The sequence below is a fragment of the Trachymyrmex septentrionalis genome, unplaced genomic scaffold, assembly GCF_001594115.1.
Source record: "Trachymyrmex septentrionalis isolate Tsep2-gDNA-1 unplaced genomic scaffold, Tsep1.0 scaffold32, whole genome shotgun sequence".
Taxonomy (NCBI): Eukaryota; Metazoa; Arthropoda; class Insecta; order Hymenoptera; family Formicidae; genus Trachymyrmex; species Trachymyrmex septentrionalis.
In genome coordinates, this window is record NW_017305485.1 from 545,198 (window position 1) to 561,050 (window position 15,853).

A 15,853-nucleotide genomic window follows, 5' to 3' on the forward strand; every position below is an offset into this window, starting at 1 on the left:
AATATAATACAAAATTAAGAAAATTTGTATCGCAATTTACCATTAAGTTATGCTTCAACCAAATCTGATACCTTTATGACAGAAATAAATTGAACAAATAAATGTCATTATTCCTATACAGAGCGCTAAAAGGAAGTTATTGATAATACTTACATATTTATATTTAATTTAAAATCACTTTCTTACAATTTATATATTCTATATAAAAACTTTATTATTATTTATACCGGTTGTAATATCTTGGAGAAAGATACAAATAATGATATAAGTCCAGAAAGTTTTTGTATAAAATATTTATAAACTATATAAGAACTTCTGCTTTTTTCACGGTCAATTTTTTTTACGCATTTTTCGAACGTACGTGATGATGTAGCAATTCCTGACAATGTCTTCATTAGCATGGACCGTCGTGCTTGTAAGCAATATCTGTAAAAAAGAGAACGTCTCATTATTCAACTTTGAATGTGCGATCGGTTATTGATCGAGAAATGCTTTTGTCTCGAAAACAAACGGTATCTCCTATATTCTCTACATCGCGTTTCTAACACACGAGATGCATGAGATATGATCTTAATCGAAACAATCAACATTGTCAACGTCACATACGAATGTCACGATTTGTCCTGCGCAATTTCACGTACAACTCAATAGAATTTATCTCGCGAGATTGCTTCTTCCGTTTGACGCACACACGTAACGAGGTGTACACCAGATAGGACCGAAAATTACTAAAAAATTATATTTTTCCTATCAAAAATCCACGTCTGTGTATCACGTAGAGACAAATCTCGAAATTACGGGAACTGCGTGTATACATAATTTTACGCGACATAAGCAAGTTAATGAGCGAAGAGAATTTCAAGTGAAAATGCCTTCGCGTGAACGCGAACATTATGAAGAGAAGAGTTCGTCCGGAATTTATTAATTAGATATAGTTTACAAATCTCACTTCTTTCCGGAGAGCGTAATTTAGCGCACCAAAGGGCCTCTGGACTCACATAGGATTTACCATCGGTGCCGCATACCGGTTGCCTGTGCTCTTCTTCTGGTACCGAACCACAAGGATGGTCATCCGGTCCGGAACATGATCCATGATGCTTCAAAAATACATCTACGAGATAAAATGTTAATAAACAGTTGAAAAATTTGTGTTTTCGACATATTTTAGGTGTATAAACAATTATAATTATTCATATTATTTCTCTTAATTAACATTTTATGTGTTCTAAAGTTTAGAACACATAAAATGTCAATTAAGAATCTAAACAGTCCATTCAATTTTTTAATTTAATGTAATATGAATTTTAAAGTATAACACACATGTTATGTAAAAATTAATTCAAAAATGTAACGCTTTAATATAATTTGGAAACAAATTGTGGAAACACATTTTTCTTTAGTAAAATTAATATTTGTAATATGTTAAAATAACATTTATCTTTTATTCATTAATCTTAAAATGTTCGTATTAAAACTATTATTTTTATGTTATTTATTTACTTGCTCATAAATTATGTTATTTTAACACTAAGAAACACTATTAAATATCAATTTAATACAAAAAATATTCAAATAATATATATAATCACATTGTATTAAATTAACATTCAAATATGTTAAAAATTGAATATAAAAATGTTAATAAGAATCGATTTTATAACACAAGCACAAAATATTTTTATTAAGTATTATTATTCTCGTATAATAATTTGTGCAAAATCCTTATAAAAACAGAAAACGTAGATTTCGAAATAAAGTAATTTTTTAAATTTTGGCATATAAAAGTCGTAAAAGTCTATTTCTGCGCATGTAAATTTTACCGAAACTTAAATTTTCTACGCAGATTTTTTATCTTTTTTTTTCTAAGCTTATTGAATAAATGGAGCTTTATGAAATTAATTGAATTTCGAAAGAATGTTTGTCAGCGATGTGTTTAACAATTGGACCGGCATATTTCTATGCACTTTGAAATAGCTGTCTCTTCGGCGTCGAGTCTTTCTCTTTCCATCTTTCTTGCGACGCAAAACTCACATTTATCGAGACGAGTATGGCATTGCAAGTGATGTATACTCTGATACGTGCAACCGTCGTTCCCGCAAACCTCGTCGTCCGCGGTGAAGGCGTCGTTCACGTATTCACCGTTTGGCAAGACCGTCGTATTTGTATGTGCCTCTATACAAGATTTGTAGCTGTGTGTGTCGCACTCTCCGTTGAAAATTACGTTCAGTTCTGAATTAAAAATGTAAGCTACATTCGCAGACTTTCTGAGGTAAAAAGTAAGCTATATACATTCGCACACTCTCTAAATTAAAAAGTCTACATTCGCTATATTCGCAAACTTTGGGCTAGTATTGAATAAAGAAACGAATACGATGTATAAATGATTAGTTTTCGCATAAGTGATATTTATATTTTTTGCATTAAATAATTAAAGTTATCTCAAAATAAATTCATTTTTTTTAAATGAAATAAAAATAAATTTTTGTTGTATAAAGATGAATTACGCTCTTACATTAACAATAATTTACTATCGTATAAAATAAAATTTTATCAGTATTTTATTATTACAATTGAAGAAATCGATTCGGAATTCGCGAAAGCATCCTTCGATAAAATGTGCAAAATTATTGATATCTTATATAATAGAATATATTATTACGTACTTGGGCGATAGCAGAGAAAGACGAAAGGATTTGGATAAGTGATTCCGTCGGACGCGCAGACCGGATTCCATTCGTATCTCGCTTTCGCGATGCCACAAACCTTTGTACCATAAAGCTGATGAACAAATTCCACGCGACAACCACCGTCGTGAATAATTTGCAATCCTAGAAAAATAAAATAAATTTTAAAGCTGTGTGCTTCATGATTAATCGAACGTGCAATAAATATGATACGCAGGTAATACTTTTCAACAATCCTTTACATGATTTTTATATTTATAATAAATTAATTTTTCGAATCCTGGCTGAGGTAATATTTTTCGCAATAAAAGTTTTTTATTTGAAATAGGGGAGGGATTACATATATATGTATACGCGAATGTTCAGGTCGCGATTATTAGCATCTTAAATTGATTGTGTTTAAATATTCGAATGTTTCGGCGCACAGTCACATCTGAGATAAATTAAATTCATGAACCAAGAATATTATATTATTCGAAACATCTAACTCTCTTTGACCGATTCTTGGCACTCTCTACCATCCCCAGCCGCATACGTTGGTTTTATATACGTTCCTTAAACGTTTGTAGAACATAAGATACGTTTAGGAAACGTATAGAAAACGTGTATGAACCAATAGATGCTACCTGGGATATTTATGTTGTACAGTAACTCGGTCAGATTTTATTATATTTCCAAATTAATTTTTATAGTGAATTTTTGTTACGAAAATATAATTACGAATATTTTATATTAATCTCAATTTAAAATCCGGTTTACGCGATTGTCACTCAGATTTAATTTTTACTTTTTAAAATTTATCTCAGTGTCGTGTTTAGTCGCGAGATAAATTTCTGGTTGCTCTAATTTCTCTATTCTAAGAATTATATCGTATATATAATAAATCTTGGAAATATCTCGCTACGATCGTTCCGTGTATTAATAGAAAATGCAGTCTGAATCTGCAATTGCCGTCCGCGTCAGGCAACTATCTTGATTCGGATGTAAATCGTGATCCATCGCCCGCAGAGGGATAACCGGGTTATGCCGACGAAACATTTAGTTCAAAGTGGGATTCTAAATTAATTCAGCACCAACACGACACAAGACTTAAGAGAGTGCGAAGGTACCGGCGCACGAAGGAGTTATTTCCGACTACTTACTGGCAATTACGCGAGCTATAACTAAATGCTTCCGCATAACTTCCCGTCATAATCCCTTACCGGAATTATATCGTTGCAGGCACTTGAGCTGAGCCGCGTTTTGATAAGTGTGTCCGTTATTAGCGCAGATCGGATTTATACCGTAATGTTCGGTTCCACCTCGGTAACATATATCGTTCTGTGGACAGTCCGTCATCGACACAGCTTTTAAATCTGAAACAGATCACAGGACAAAATTCATGATTGAATGGGCAGTAAAAATTAATTTGCTCATGATTAGTGATTAGCCAAAGTATAATCGAAATATCAATACGCTCGCATTTTGTAAGTCAACATGGAAAACGGTCATCTTCGATTTTGCTGAAGTATCTATCTAAAAATTTATAGCGTTTTTCACTGGGAAAGTTAGTGCAACATTGCACATTGAGTGCAATTGAATGCAAATGAATTTATCAATTTATATATTTTCAGTGTCAATAAATAATTTAAGCCTTTTAATTATATACCTTTTGTTGCCACGATAATCTCATAACGTTAAAAGGATTAAATTATTTATTAACATTGAAATCGATTTACATTCAATTATATTAATATTGAACTAGTTTTCCTAGTAAAAAATGTTATTAGATAGATACAGATCTAAAAATATTTTTGTTGGACCATCAAAACAGTGCAGGACATCCAAACGTGATGATAATGATGACAATGTTTTAAAAAGTTTTAATGTTCTAGCAACTAATTTAAGCGTTTTACTTGAAAAGACTACAATATGATATATATGCAAGTACATATACTCGTATAGTATATATTAGTAATTCAAGATTGAATTATTTAAAAGTAATGAAGATCCAGCTTCGACCGTAATAGGCATTTTAAATTGTTAATATTGATTGTGTTTCTTACATATTTATTTCTAAAATAAAGATTTTTAATATAATTTAAGCGTTTTACTGATTATTTGATGATCCAAACAAAATCGTGTTCTGTATATCTAACTAAATTTTTAAATAGTAAATTCGTTCTTTTCATGTGAAAATTAATTAAATTTATTTATATTAAATTAAAAACTCTAATAAAAATTAAAAATATGTACAAAAATATAAAATTAAAAGAGAGAGCTTCGAGAATAAATCTAATATGGAAAATAAAAAAGATAAGAGCCCAAGCAATTATTAGTCCGCAAGTAAAATATATTAAAAATCTGTAAATTAATTTAATATCTCTGAAATAAAATATATAAATTATCTGTATAGTTAGTAAAAGATGTAACGTATAATAAATAGCGAAAAATATTTCTCTCAATAAATAGAATTTTTTAATAAATTTAATAATTTTTTTATGTAAAAAAGATTCGATGGAGATTAATATTATCGTTATTAAATTTTTGTTTTAATATTTTAAAATTAAATGTATACATCAAATATATGAAAAATGAGATGATATTATTTGCATTTACCTCTAGATTGCTTTTGACGAACGCAAAGTAAAGATTGCATATTAGTATAAATCTTTTGGTCCGAACCGCAAACAGGATCATAATACAGATTGACGCTACAGTATTCCTCGTTTTCCAAGCACGGACCAGAGTGTAAGGTGGCAACTAAAAAGAAAGATGTTAAATCACCGGAAAAAATATTGAATAAAATTTTATAAATGTGTAACCTCTTTTGCAAGATTTATAATACATTTTAATGTATCATTATTATCTCAAAATCTCATTATTATCCCAAAATTTGGCATTATTAATTATTAGTTTTTGTCAATATATGGAAATTAATACATTTTAAGAAATTAGTGACATATTTAAGAAAAAAAACAATAACAAAAAAGAACTATAATAGGCTAATGAGAGTCAGCATCGATAAATGGTGCAATTATTTAGTGAACAATCAATAATCAGAAATTGGACTGATGTCTTCTTTATTTTGATCGTTTCGGACTCTCTTTGGAATCCTCCTCAACAAGAATCATACAAGAATAGTTAGCTCACATATTCATAATGTTTAAGTCACTCGCAAATTAACAAAGATGCAGCGTTGTTAATCTGACATTTAAAAAAAAAAAACAAATTTTATTAGAGTGATATATGCGTAAATTTAATGACTTACCATCACGGAACAATGCACTGAAGCTTTGTTGAACATATTAAAACTTAAGAAGTAGAATTAAAATCAAATATAAAGATCACACATTTTTAGAATACATGTCCGTGTCACACAGGTATGAACTACTCTCGAATAAGAGGTCACACAATAAACATTAAGGCAAATTTGCAATTATAAAGAACATAACACATGTATATTGTTGTTAAGTCAAAACCAATAAGAATCGCAATAAATTATTGTATAAAAATTAAAAACTGTTAACATTATTAAAATAAAGAATTAAATAATTAAAAAAAGAAGAAAAAAAGAAGAAAGAAAAAATTCTATATAAAGATAAATTAATAACTAAAAATCTTAAAAGGTTATGAGTATTTAAATATTTACAATAAGAAACATTTTCCTATTTTAATTAATTTGCCTTTAGAGATACACATAATTTATAAAACTTCTAGTAAAATATTTAGAATAATATAATTTATGAAGCGCGCAACTTATATTAATATTTCATTGTAATTCCAAAATAACGATACATATTTTGTGCATAATTAATTTTTGTTGCTAGTTGAAACAAAAAGATTAACTTACCGGTTTCGCGACTATGGTGATTTTTACAATCTAAATAAAAACTATTAGCATATGTCATGCCGTTATCGCCGCATATTGGACCGCCGTATATATCCGATTTGTCGAAAATCGTACAATTCTGATATAATGCTCCCTTGTCGTCTGAGGTAAGCGCGATACACATCCTGATCACTGCAAGATTTTTAATTTTTTTACAAATAGTTTTCACATTTTCTCAGAAAAAAATCTACATATCCGTGGGTGAAATTAATTAATAAAACTCATATTAAATTCGGCAAGAAATGTATCAACTCAAATTACCGAAAAAAAGAAAATTTGATTGATATAAAACGTAACGTGAAACTGCAAACGACATTATGCTACAAATGCAGTTTTCGTTTGTTGAAGAACTCGTCTCGACTATGTCCAATTGTGCACCTGCGCCGCTTTTTTTCCTCGATTGAATATATCGTTATGCATTCCGTTCGTCGTAATAATCAGGGGAATTCGATATCGAATACGTGTCACTGCCAGGCAACGTCAAGCAAAATCAATCGTAACAATGCGTCATTATTGATCCTTCGTCGCCAATTTATCCTGCCGATTTAAACGTGATCTGTCATGTAAATTAATATTTTGTCGCACACACGTAAAAATATGTCATGAATAAACATGTTTTACGTAATACATTCTCTTATCGGCAAATTAGTCAGCATTAATTAAAAAGGATGACGCGTAATTGCAAAAAATGCGAAGAAAGCAATAAAAAGAGAGAGAGAGAGAGAAAAAGAAAAAAGAAACAAAATAAAACTAATTATTCTTTTAATAATATTAATTATTTATATTAATTATTAAATATTAATATTAAACAGTATGTATATGTAAATATTCTTTCCTTCTTTTTGTACTTTACCTTTTCTTTATTTCTATATACAGGGTAGATCATTTTAATACACTTGAATGCCTCGAAAGGAAGTTTTTTTCAAAAAAATCTTTCAGACAAAAGTTTTATGGTTTTAGGACGGAAAGAAGATGGTGAACTTAATTGATTTTAAGAAAATGTCTTTAAGCTCAGATCAAGGTTGCATGAAGTTTTTTGAATGAAATCCTCCATTTTTTATTGCATACTCTTGTAGCTTATTTCAAGAGCTTTTCAAAACGCTACAATAAAATATTTTTTTGTTAAGTGCATTTCGAGTTACGGGGTTTGAAAGTTACGGTATTGCCGGCATTTGCATTATTTAAGACATCTAAGATCCGATTGACAGTTAAAATCTTTTGAATGTTCCTCATAATCTTGATCATTTGTCAAAGTTAAGGCTATTGAAAGTTATTTCTCTTATTTTCATTTTTGCACTAAAAATTCATTTTTACTTTCCTATCCTTGCTATGAAATGAGCTCCAAAATTAAGCTTCAAGGTGAGAGTACATGAAATGTGTTCTTCACAGTATAATTTCGTTCAAAAAGTTATTCAGAAACGACTTAATCTAGAATTTTTGAAAAAAAAAGAATTTTGCGCAACTTATAAGTGAAATATTCTCGGAGCAATGATATATAAATGAATTTTTAACTGATATTTGAATGTTGCTTTTATATACATATATATACACATTCGTAAGTATTTCGAGATATTGGAACTTGGAATGTCTTTTGGGGATTTTAAGAACCTGTATGAATATTTCAGGAATATTTAGCATTAACTGGGTTATTTTACTGAATTTGTTCCACTTCGTACACGGAAATAAAAAAAAGGAAGAATTAAAAATCAAAATGCAACTAGACGAACATACAATAAAATAAGAACATACAATGAAATTACTTTTATAATTGTTGAAGATTTATTTACTAATTTCTATCTTATAAATATATGCATATAAATGTTGATATAAGAATGAGCTGCATTATCAACAAATAATTATCTTTATTTCCATACAACATTATGTCCAAAATGCAGATATAAGACGTCTTAAAGCAATCTTTAAGACGTTTTCAAGACGTCTTATGCTTGTATTTTGGACATAATGTTGTCTGGGCTCTTTCCAGCCATATGTTCTTGTACATACATACATATATCTGAAAGACATCCAAAAGACACATCTTAAAACAGACGTCTTTAAAACTTTTCTTTAAAGATTTCTTGAAGATTTTTTTTCCAAACGACGTTCTTCAAAAATCTTTCACACTTTTTATATATAAATAAAATTCATAATCGATAATGTAAATTGCTACACATGCTCTAAAACTTGAATAATATTCTGACATTTTTCGAAAATGTTTGAAAGACGTCTTTTGGAAAAGTCTTAAAGACGATTTGAACTGAACGCCTTTAAGGCTTTTCTAAAAGACGTCTTTTAAACGTTTTTCAAACATTTTCGAAAAGTGTCAGAAAATTATTCATGTTTTGGAGCATGTGTAATAATTTACATTTATTGATTACAAATTTTATTTATAAATATATGTATAATAATATTAAATGCATAACATATATGAATCAATTTGAATAAGATATGTAATACGTATTACATATCTGAGGTATAAAAAGATTGAATGTCAATTAATAATAATTGTTAATTGACGTATTACGCTGTATATTAGCAACAATCGGTATCGCAGAGGCGACAGATGATCGGTAAAAACAATATTCTGCATTATCATCTGGCAAAGTAAATTTTACCCATTGTCGATAACAGTATTCATGATACGTGTTTACCATTCTCCGGCTTCTAAAGGTAGCCTACACGGTAAATAATTAGTCGGTAATACAGACAATTTTAGGATTCCCTTAAGGCAGTGCTGCACATCATTTACTTACACATCAGGCCTTTTAGGCCAGTTATTAGAGCCACCGACGAGATACTATTAAAGACCGTCAACCCTGGGCAAATTTTCGGAGATATAAAAAGAGTTCCAAGGGCCCGCAGGTAATTGAAGAATGCTGACATTATCGACAATTGATATAAATTTGTTATTATTAACAAATAAATATTTGGCTCATTATTAAATTCATGATTTTTTATTACATAAACGTTCCATAAATAAATATGCATACTTAAAGCTATAATATCTTATATATCGCAGAAAAATTACAACTTTTTCTCTGCAGTTATCTTCTGTGTTGATAATCGAACTTTGACGATAACAATGAAATTACATTTATAAAGAAAAATCGAGTATTATTGAGTTTTAAATGCATAAATACGTTTATTAAACTAATAAATCATAAAATTAGTACAATATTATCAGTTTTTAACTGTTAAAATTACTTCAATATTCACAAGGACGCGAACTCCTGTAAGGATGTCAGCCTTTAATAGTATCTCGTCGGTGCCAGAGCCAAAAAATCGAACTAAAAAGGAAATAATTGCCAAAAGGCTGTTTATTGTTTTAAATACTTTATTTAGGCGTAAATATTATAGGTTTTGAGCAAATACATGAGGATGAAGCATGTTTAAAGCTACAGTGAGTGTAAAAAGTATTTGTACAAGGAAATTTTTATAAAAAAAAGTCTTATTTATAGAAAATAAACATTAATTAGCAATTTTATACAATGAATACATTCTGTTTTAACATAAACGAACGAGCTTTTTTTTTATTTTAAAAGTCAAATTTCTCAACTGTACGCATCCTTTTTGAACATCCAAACAATACAACTTTTAATTTTGGGTTATTTTTCAGATAATATATTTTCTATAATTAATATACATCTTTTTGGTATATATAATTTTAAGAAACATACAGTCTATTTTATTCTTTATGAATAAATTGTTAATTACCCAGCAAGAAATGATCGTCAATTAAATGTCAAATCGAAGTCAAATTGGATTGAAATCACTGTATCGATATCGATTCGACGACTCTTTTCTCGCTGGATTATATTTATTTTTTAAAAATAAAGTTTTTTTTTAAATATTTTCTCTGTACGAATACTTTTTGCACTCACTATATATATATGTTCTCTTGCAAATACAATGTGATTAACGTTTCGACTTCACAGAGTGAAGTTTTTTTTTCAAAATCTATAGGTATAACATCTAAATCATATATATGATTAATTTAATGCTACACACACACACACACATAGCCAAGATTAATATACTATCATTAAGAGACCAAAACGGAAAAAAAGATCTTCATATTACATCAAGTTTGTGAGGATAGTTTAGTTAAATATCTTCAAAGTCTCGATATTTTTGTCGTCGCGTAATAAAATGGAATTGATTGATGAATGGAGAAGATTTCTCATTGTTCAGTGAATGGCATGTCAAGATGAAGTAGTTATCATGATAAGAGAACTGATACTTTATATGTTCCTCTTTCTATAGAAAGTCTAACCACTGACGCCCAAAGTATAAGTATATACAGTATGGACACAGTATAAGTACATACACTATGGACATTAAGCGTTGGCACCTTTGATGTAGTTGGTCCCAGGTCACACTCGATACATTTAATTACAATTTTCATATATATATTATTTTTTCAATACATAATTATTCAATTACAATTTTCATATAGTATATATTTAATCTATTTATTATTTTTAATTTACTTATTACTGTTTAATATTATTATTATTATTAATGTGAATATTATTTTTATATGAGCCCATTAATATTATATTATTATATAATTCTGATTTAAAAATATACTCCCTTTCTCGTTATAAACAATTTTCATGACACGACCGAATTGTCTTTTTTTTTTTTTAGAAAAATCATTCTGTAGCTTTATAAAACTCAAATTTATAAGCACCTTTCCAACCCACAACATAGCGGCGAACATGTGACCTGGGACCCACTACATCAAAGGTGCCGACGCTTAGTGTCCATACTGTATATATTTATACCGTCTTTACTCTTAATAAATTGCACACACCATGTTATCCCTTCCACCACAGCTGCGAGGCACCTCACAGGACACCGCCAGATACGATCAGATACAACACTGCGCGCGAAGGACCGCGAGTCCGCTAATTGGTCGTAACAACGTGCGATGCGGCTGCGCACCCTTGTGGGGGAGGGCTAACGAATTGATCGGGATCTTGCTCGTCCTTTTCCATTGCTAACCGTCTATGAGGCAAGATATTCGTGATCCGACATTCGACCCGCGTGATGGCGGCAACTTATCGCTTTCCGATTAAGTGAAAGATCCCGGACGACACGCTTTCGAGAGATTGACCAGACGTACGAATATTGCATTATCCGGACGACGCAGAGACTATCCGAGGTGAGATTTTGCGAATTTCACGAAGTCGCAACGTGGAATAGGATCACGCTCGCGTTCCGTCGTCGACACGCTATGCGCTAGTGATGGGTACATTACGTTTCACGCATGATGCGCATGATGCATCATTTATCCTTGTTTAACATTCGGTGAACAAGGATCATATGTGAAACGGAATGTACCCGATGTTAGTATGAAGTCCGCCATAAACGGCATATTTTCATGTAGTGAATATGGCGTAGCCGGTTCCAAGTGTGAGAGGCTCCCGATTGGATTGCAAGGGACTATCGGAAGGGATAAATTCGAGTTCTAAGGACGAGTCTCCTGGGGATCGCGATGAGCAGTTGTAGGACGCGTTCCACACTCGCGAGAGTTGCGAATGTTAAGTGGAACGCATCCTCGGATCTTCGCGACTTTGCGTAAGTTCGGTGAGTCTACCGACGTGATCGGACGTGTTATTGCGTCATTATTTTTGGAAAGTGTGACTGGCTTCAAACGCGCAATTGAGTTTATGTTACTCTTTTAGACTTTTGCACTGTTTTTTGTTACTCACCGCATAAGTGGCATTTTCGATTCTGGCCGTACCGACTCTGCGTTAGAGTCGGGGCCATTTTCACGCAAAGCGTGTCAATTCCTGCGACTTTGTGTAAAGTTTCGCGTGTGTACGGGGCGGCTGCCATCGCGAGGAAAACTATTGCGCCGAATGTTTTCTTATCATATAAAACCTATTCTAACAATGTGCTTTTTGTTTTCTGCTTTTTACTATTTTTTACATCTTGTCTTTTTGCTTCTTATCCGATTTTTTGTTTTATGTCGCCCGAGATAGAAGTTAACGAACTTCGGAAGAACAAGAAATACCTCGCAAGAAATACAATTGTCGATAAAACGGTTGTAAAAGGGAAAAAGTAAGAGATAAAAAGCATAAAACAAAGAACATTATGGAATAGGCTTAAAATATCTGACGACACCATAACGATATCGACACTGTCGTTAAAAAGTTACAAAATGGGCATATACTGGGCAGTAATGCACTGTGGCGAAACGGTTTCGATCGTTTTCCTCATGCAATTAATTTCACTCGCAACACGGCGCATCACTTTTGATTTTCAGCCAAACAAGTATTGCGAATTATAGCATTGAAATATACAGAATATAAATATACAACATGGAAAATTTTTATATAATATAATACGGCATATAAATATATTTTAAAATCGTTTGAGAATTTCGAGAGTTTTTAAAGCGACCTGTTTTTAGGGTGTAGACACAATAGAAAGAATAAGGAATTAGAAATAAGGAATAAAAAATTTCAACCTGTCAGAAATCATTTACATCGAATTCCACAGTTTCTGATAGTTGAAAAGATATTTTTCTCGTCTATGTAGCGTTAATCACGTTATTCGATTACGTTCGTCATCGATGGAATATCTCGAGAAATTAAAATATTTTAATCCTTCGACTTCTATTTTTTATGCGTAATTTTTTTTATTTTATTCATTATGAATTATATAATAATCTGAGTAAAACTGTGAGGTGCAAAATAGAGAAAAAGTAAAGATTAAATGTTACGAACTATACTTAACAAGCCTGAAAGAGGGAAAAATTACTGAAAATTTTTATTAATTTTTATTAATTTTAACAGAATTTGTAAAGGATGCCTCGTTTTACTTCGTAATTATATATTCTTTTCATAAATATCCTAATATTATGGTTAATATGAGAGATTCGTTGCATAATCTTTCTTAGTTTTAAGGTTATTTTTTGCGGAAATTTATTCAATTAGTAACAAAAAATATTTTGGTTAATTTATCTTGTGTCATTAGTTTATTACGTTACACTTTGATTTTTCTTTTTTCTATACACCTTAATGAAGATATCTATATCTCTTTCTTCTTTTTCATTTCAAGAAAGACAATGGATATCGTACTGTGTACCTATTAGCGGCTGACGTGATAGCACCATCATCTCAACAAATCACAATGTTGCCCTTCTCATGTGATGAAGTAGAAGCAGATGGAACAATCACTCCCATGCCCAAATCGGATCAGTTTAACACCATAAACTGCACTAATGAATGCCCAATAGATAAAATGGACGAAAGTAAAATAAATCCATAAAATATGGTAAATATGAACTATGCAAGATTTTTTAGCACTTAATAAATATGTTGTCTAATCACATAGGATTAGTCAGTCTCTTTTGATGAGTTGTGAGCCACTTGCTATATTATTGATTATGAGTACATATTAAAAGCTGCTTTATTAAAGTATATAATATACCATCTGATAGTAACATAATATAACAACTGAAATAACTAAATAATATATATAGAGTGAGTCATTTTAAGTGATACACTAAAATATCTCAAAAAATGTAATAGATATGGAAAAATATTTGCTCAATTGCAAAGAAGAAGATAATGAAACTTGGTTAAACTTGATGAAAGGTCAGGTCAAGATTATCTAAAATTTTTTAAATGGAAACACCAATTTCTTATTTCAAGTTTATATAGCTGACGTTAAGACCTTTTCAAAACACTAAAATAAAATATTATTTTATTGAGTACTTTACATGTTATGAAGCTTGACAGTTAATAGGTCAACGCTGGACACGCTCCGTTGTTTGACTCGATGAAAAAATATTTTATTATGGTGATATATTATAGGACTATGTATATGTATATGATAACACAAACTATAGAAATCAATGCTTTAAACGCTGGATCTTAAATACTTGTATAATTCTGTGTGAACTTATACTATGTATGTAGTCCTTTGAGACGCCGAAATGATTTTTTTTGTTTTGAAACACTAACTCTATTAAATTACCGTAAGTATTATCACAGTAATATCGAGTTAAACTGACTAGCAATTTAACAATTTGATGTTTCTTCTTGATCCTCGAACGACCTTAATAATGCTGAGTGACATATTAAAATCTGTAAATAAATAATTCTTATTGCGAAAAATATTACCTTGGCCAGGAATCGAACCTGGATCTCTTGCTTTCCGGGCGAGTATTCGAAATCTTTAGATCATCGAGGTCTTAGTAATATTCTTAGCGATAATTGGTATATGAAGGAACAACGTATATTTAGGTAAATAATATATATGGTCCTATAATATTGTATATAGTTTGAATGTTGTTCTCAGAATTACGAACTAGATAACATTTAGATCAAGGTCATTGGAGGTTGTATTTCTTATTTTTATTTTTACGTAGAAATGAATTTTTAGTTCAAAAATGAAAATAAAAGGAACAATCTTCAATGACCTTGATTTTGGTAAATATTACTCAGATCATAATCCTGAACAACATTAATCCGCTGTGAGATCGGGTATGTCATACCCGACCGATTTTATTTACTTCATGTCGTTTGCGTTGATTTATACGTCGAGTAGCTGAGGATAAGAATGCGGGGAGAGGTAAGAAGAAGACAGAAAAACTAAATATTTCTGTACCATTTGCTACAAACCATTGTGCATGGAACATATATTTCAGTGCAAAGACCACATTACAAACGCAGAGCTTTGTGAAGATTAGTTGCTAAGATTATATTATCTGTTTTTTTTTTTTTAGTTTATTTGTTAAAAAAAAGGAAGACTTCATTTTTTTATTTCTTACTTTAATTTTAAGTTTGTACAGATGCTCCTGAATACATTGATCTCTTTAAAATTGTTACTAACTTGATCAAAATTTTAATAAATATAATTTTCTTATGATTCTGAATATTTTATTTGTAGTTTTTCTTTAGTGAGAAATTCGTTGTGTCTTATAAAGTACTGTTAGTATAACTAGTTATAATATTACTTAAAATTAGGTCAGAAAAATCTGTCAAACAAGTTCGAGTATGTCATGCCCTACCTAGCAGTCGAAGTAACAATTTACCCTCCCTTCGGGTTAAAGAGGTTTTAACTATCGTTGAGATACCTTAGATAACGCTAATGCCGGCGATGCTGTAATTTGCAAGCCTTATAGTTCGAAAAGTACTTCAAGTGTGAAAATGAACTTCTAGTGTTTTGGAAAACTCTTGAGGTTAAGTTACAAGAATATGAAATAAAAAATGGGAGTTCTATTTAAAAAATTCAAACTGCCCCCCCCCCCCCCCCCCCCTCAACACCCCACCCACCACCA

At 30.7% G+C, this 15,853-nt stretch overlaps 1 protein-coding gene and 1 pseudogene across 1 annotated transcript; one reads left to right on the forward strand and one right to left on the reverse strand.

Annotated features, from left to right (window-relative positions):
• Positions 1-360: 360 nt before the first annotated feature.
• LOC108749924 (serine protease inhibitor dipetalogastin-like) lies at positions 361-7,019 on the reverse strand. Its single transcript, XM_018488959.1, has 8 exons — positions 6,817-7,019; positions 6,517-6,687; positions 5,283-5,426; positions 3,887-4,039; positions 2,664-2,828; positions 2,032-2,229; positions 950-1,111; positions 361-426 (listed from the first exon to the last, which is right to left on the reverse strand). Exons 1-8 carry the CDS (start codon positions 6,869-6,871, stop codon positions 395-397), a joined length of 1,080 nt encoding a protein of 359 aa, XP_018344461.1. The 5' UTR covers positions 6,872-7,019; the 3' UTR covers positions 361-394.
• A 2,921-nt stretch (positions 7,020-9,940) lies between these two features.
• The window catches only part of LOC108749814, a 7,625-nt pseudogene continuing 1,712 nt past the window's right edge, over positions 9,941-15,853 (forward strand).

Bases quoted from the DNA above. Each gene is read 5' to 3' on its own strand.
- LOC108749924 (XM_018488959.1), bottom strand. From the start codon at position 6,871: ATGTCGTTTGCAGTTTCACGTTACGTTTTATATCAATCAAATTTTCTT. The intron at 6,688-6,816 runs GTAATTTGAGTT...AAAATCTTGCAG, and splicing joins ATCAAATTTTCTTTTTTTCG to TGATCAGGATGTGTATCGCG. The intron at 2,829-3,886 runs GTAAGGGATTAT...TTATTTTTCTAG, and splicing joins CCTGCAACGATATAATTCCG to GATTGCAAATTATTCACGAC.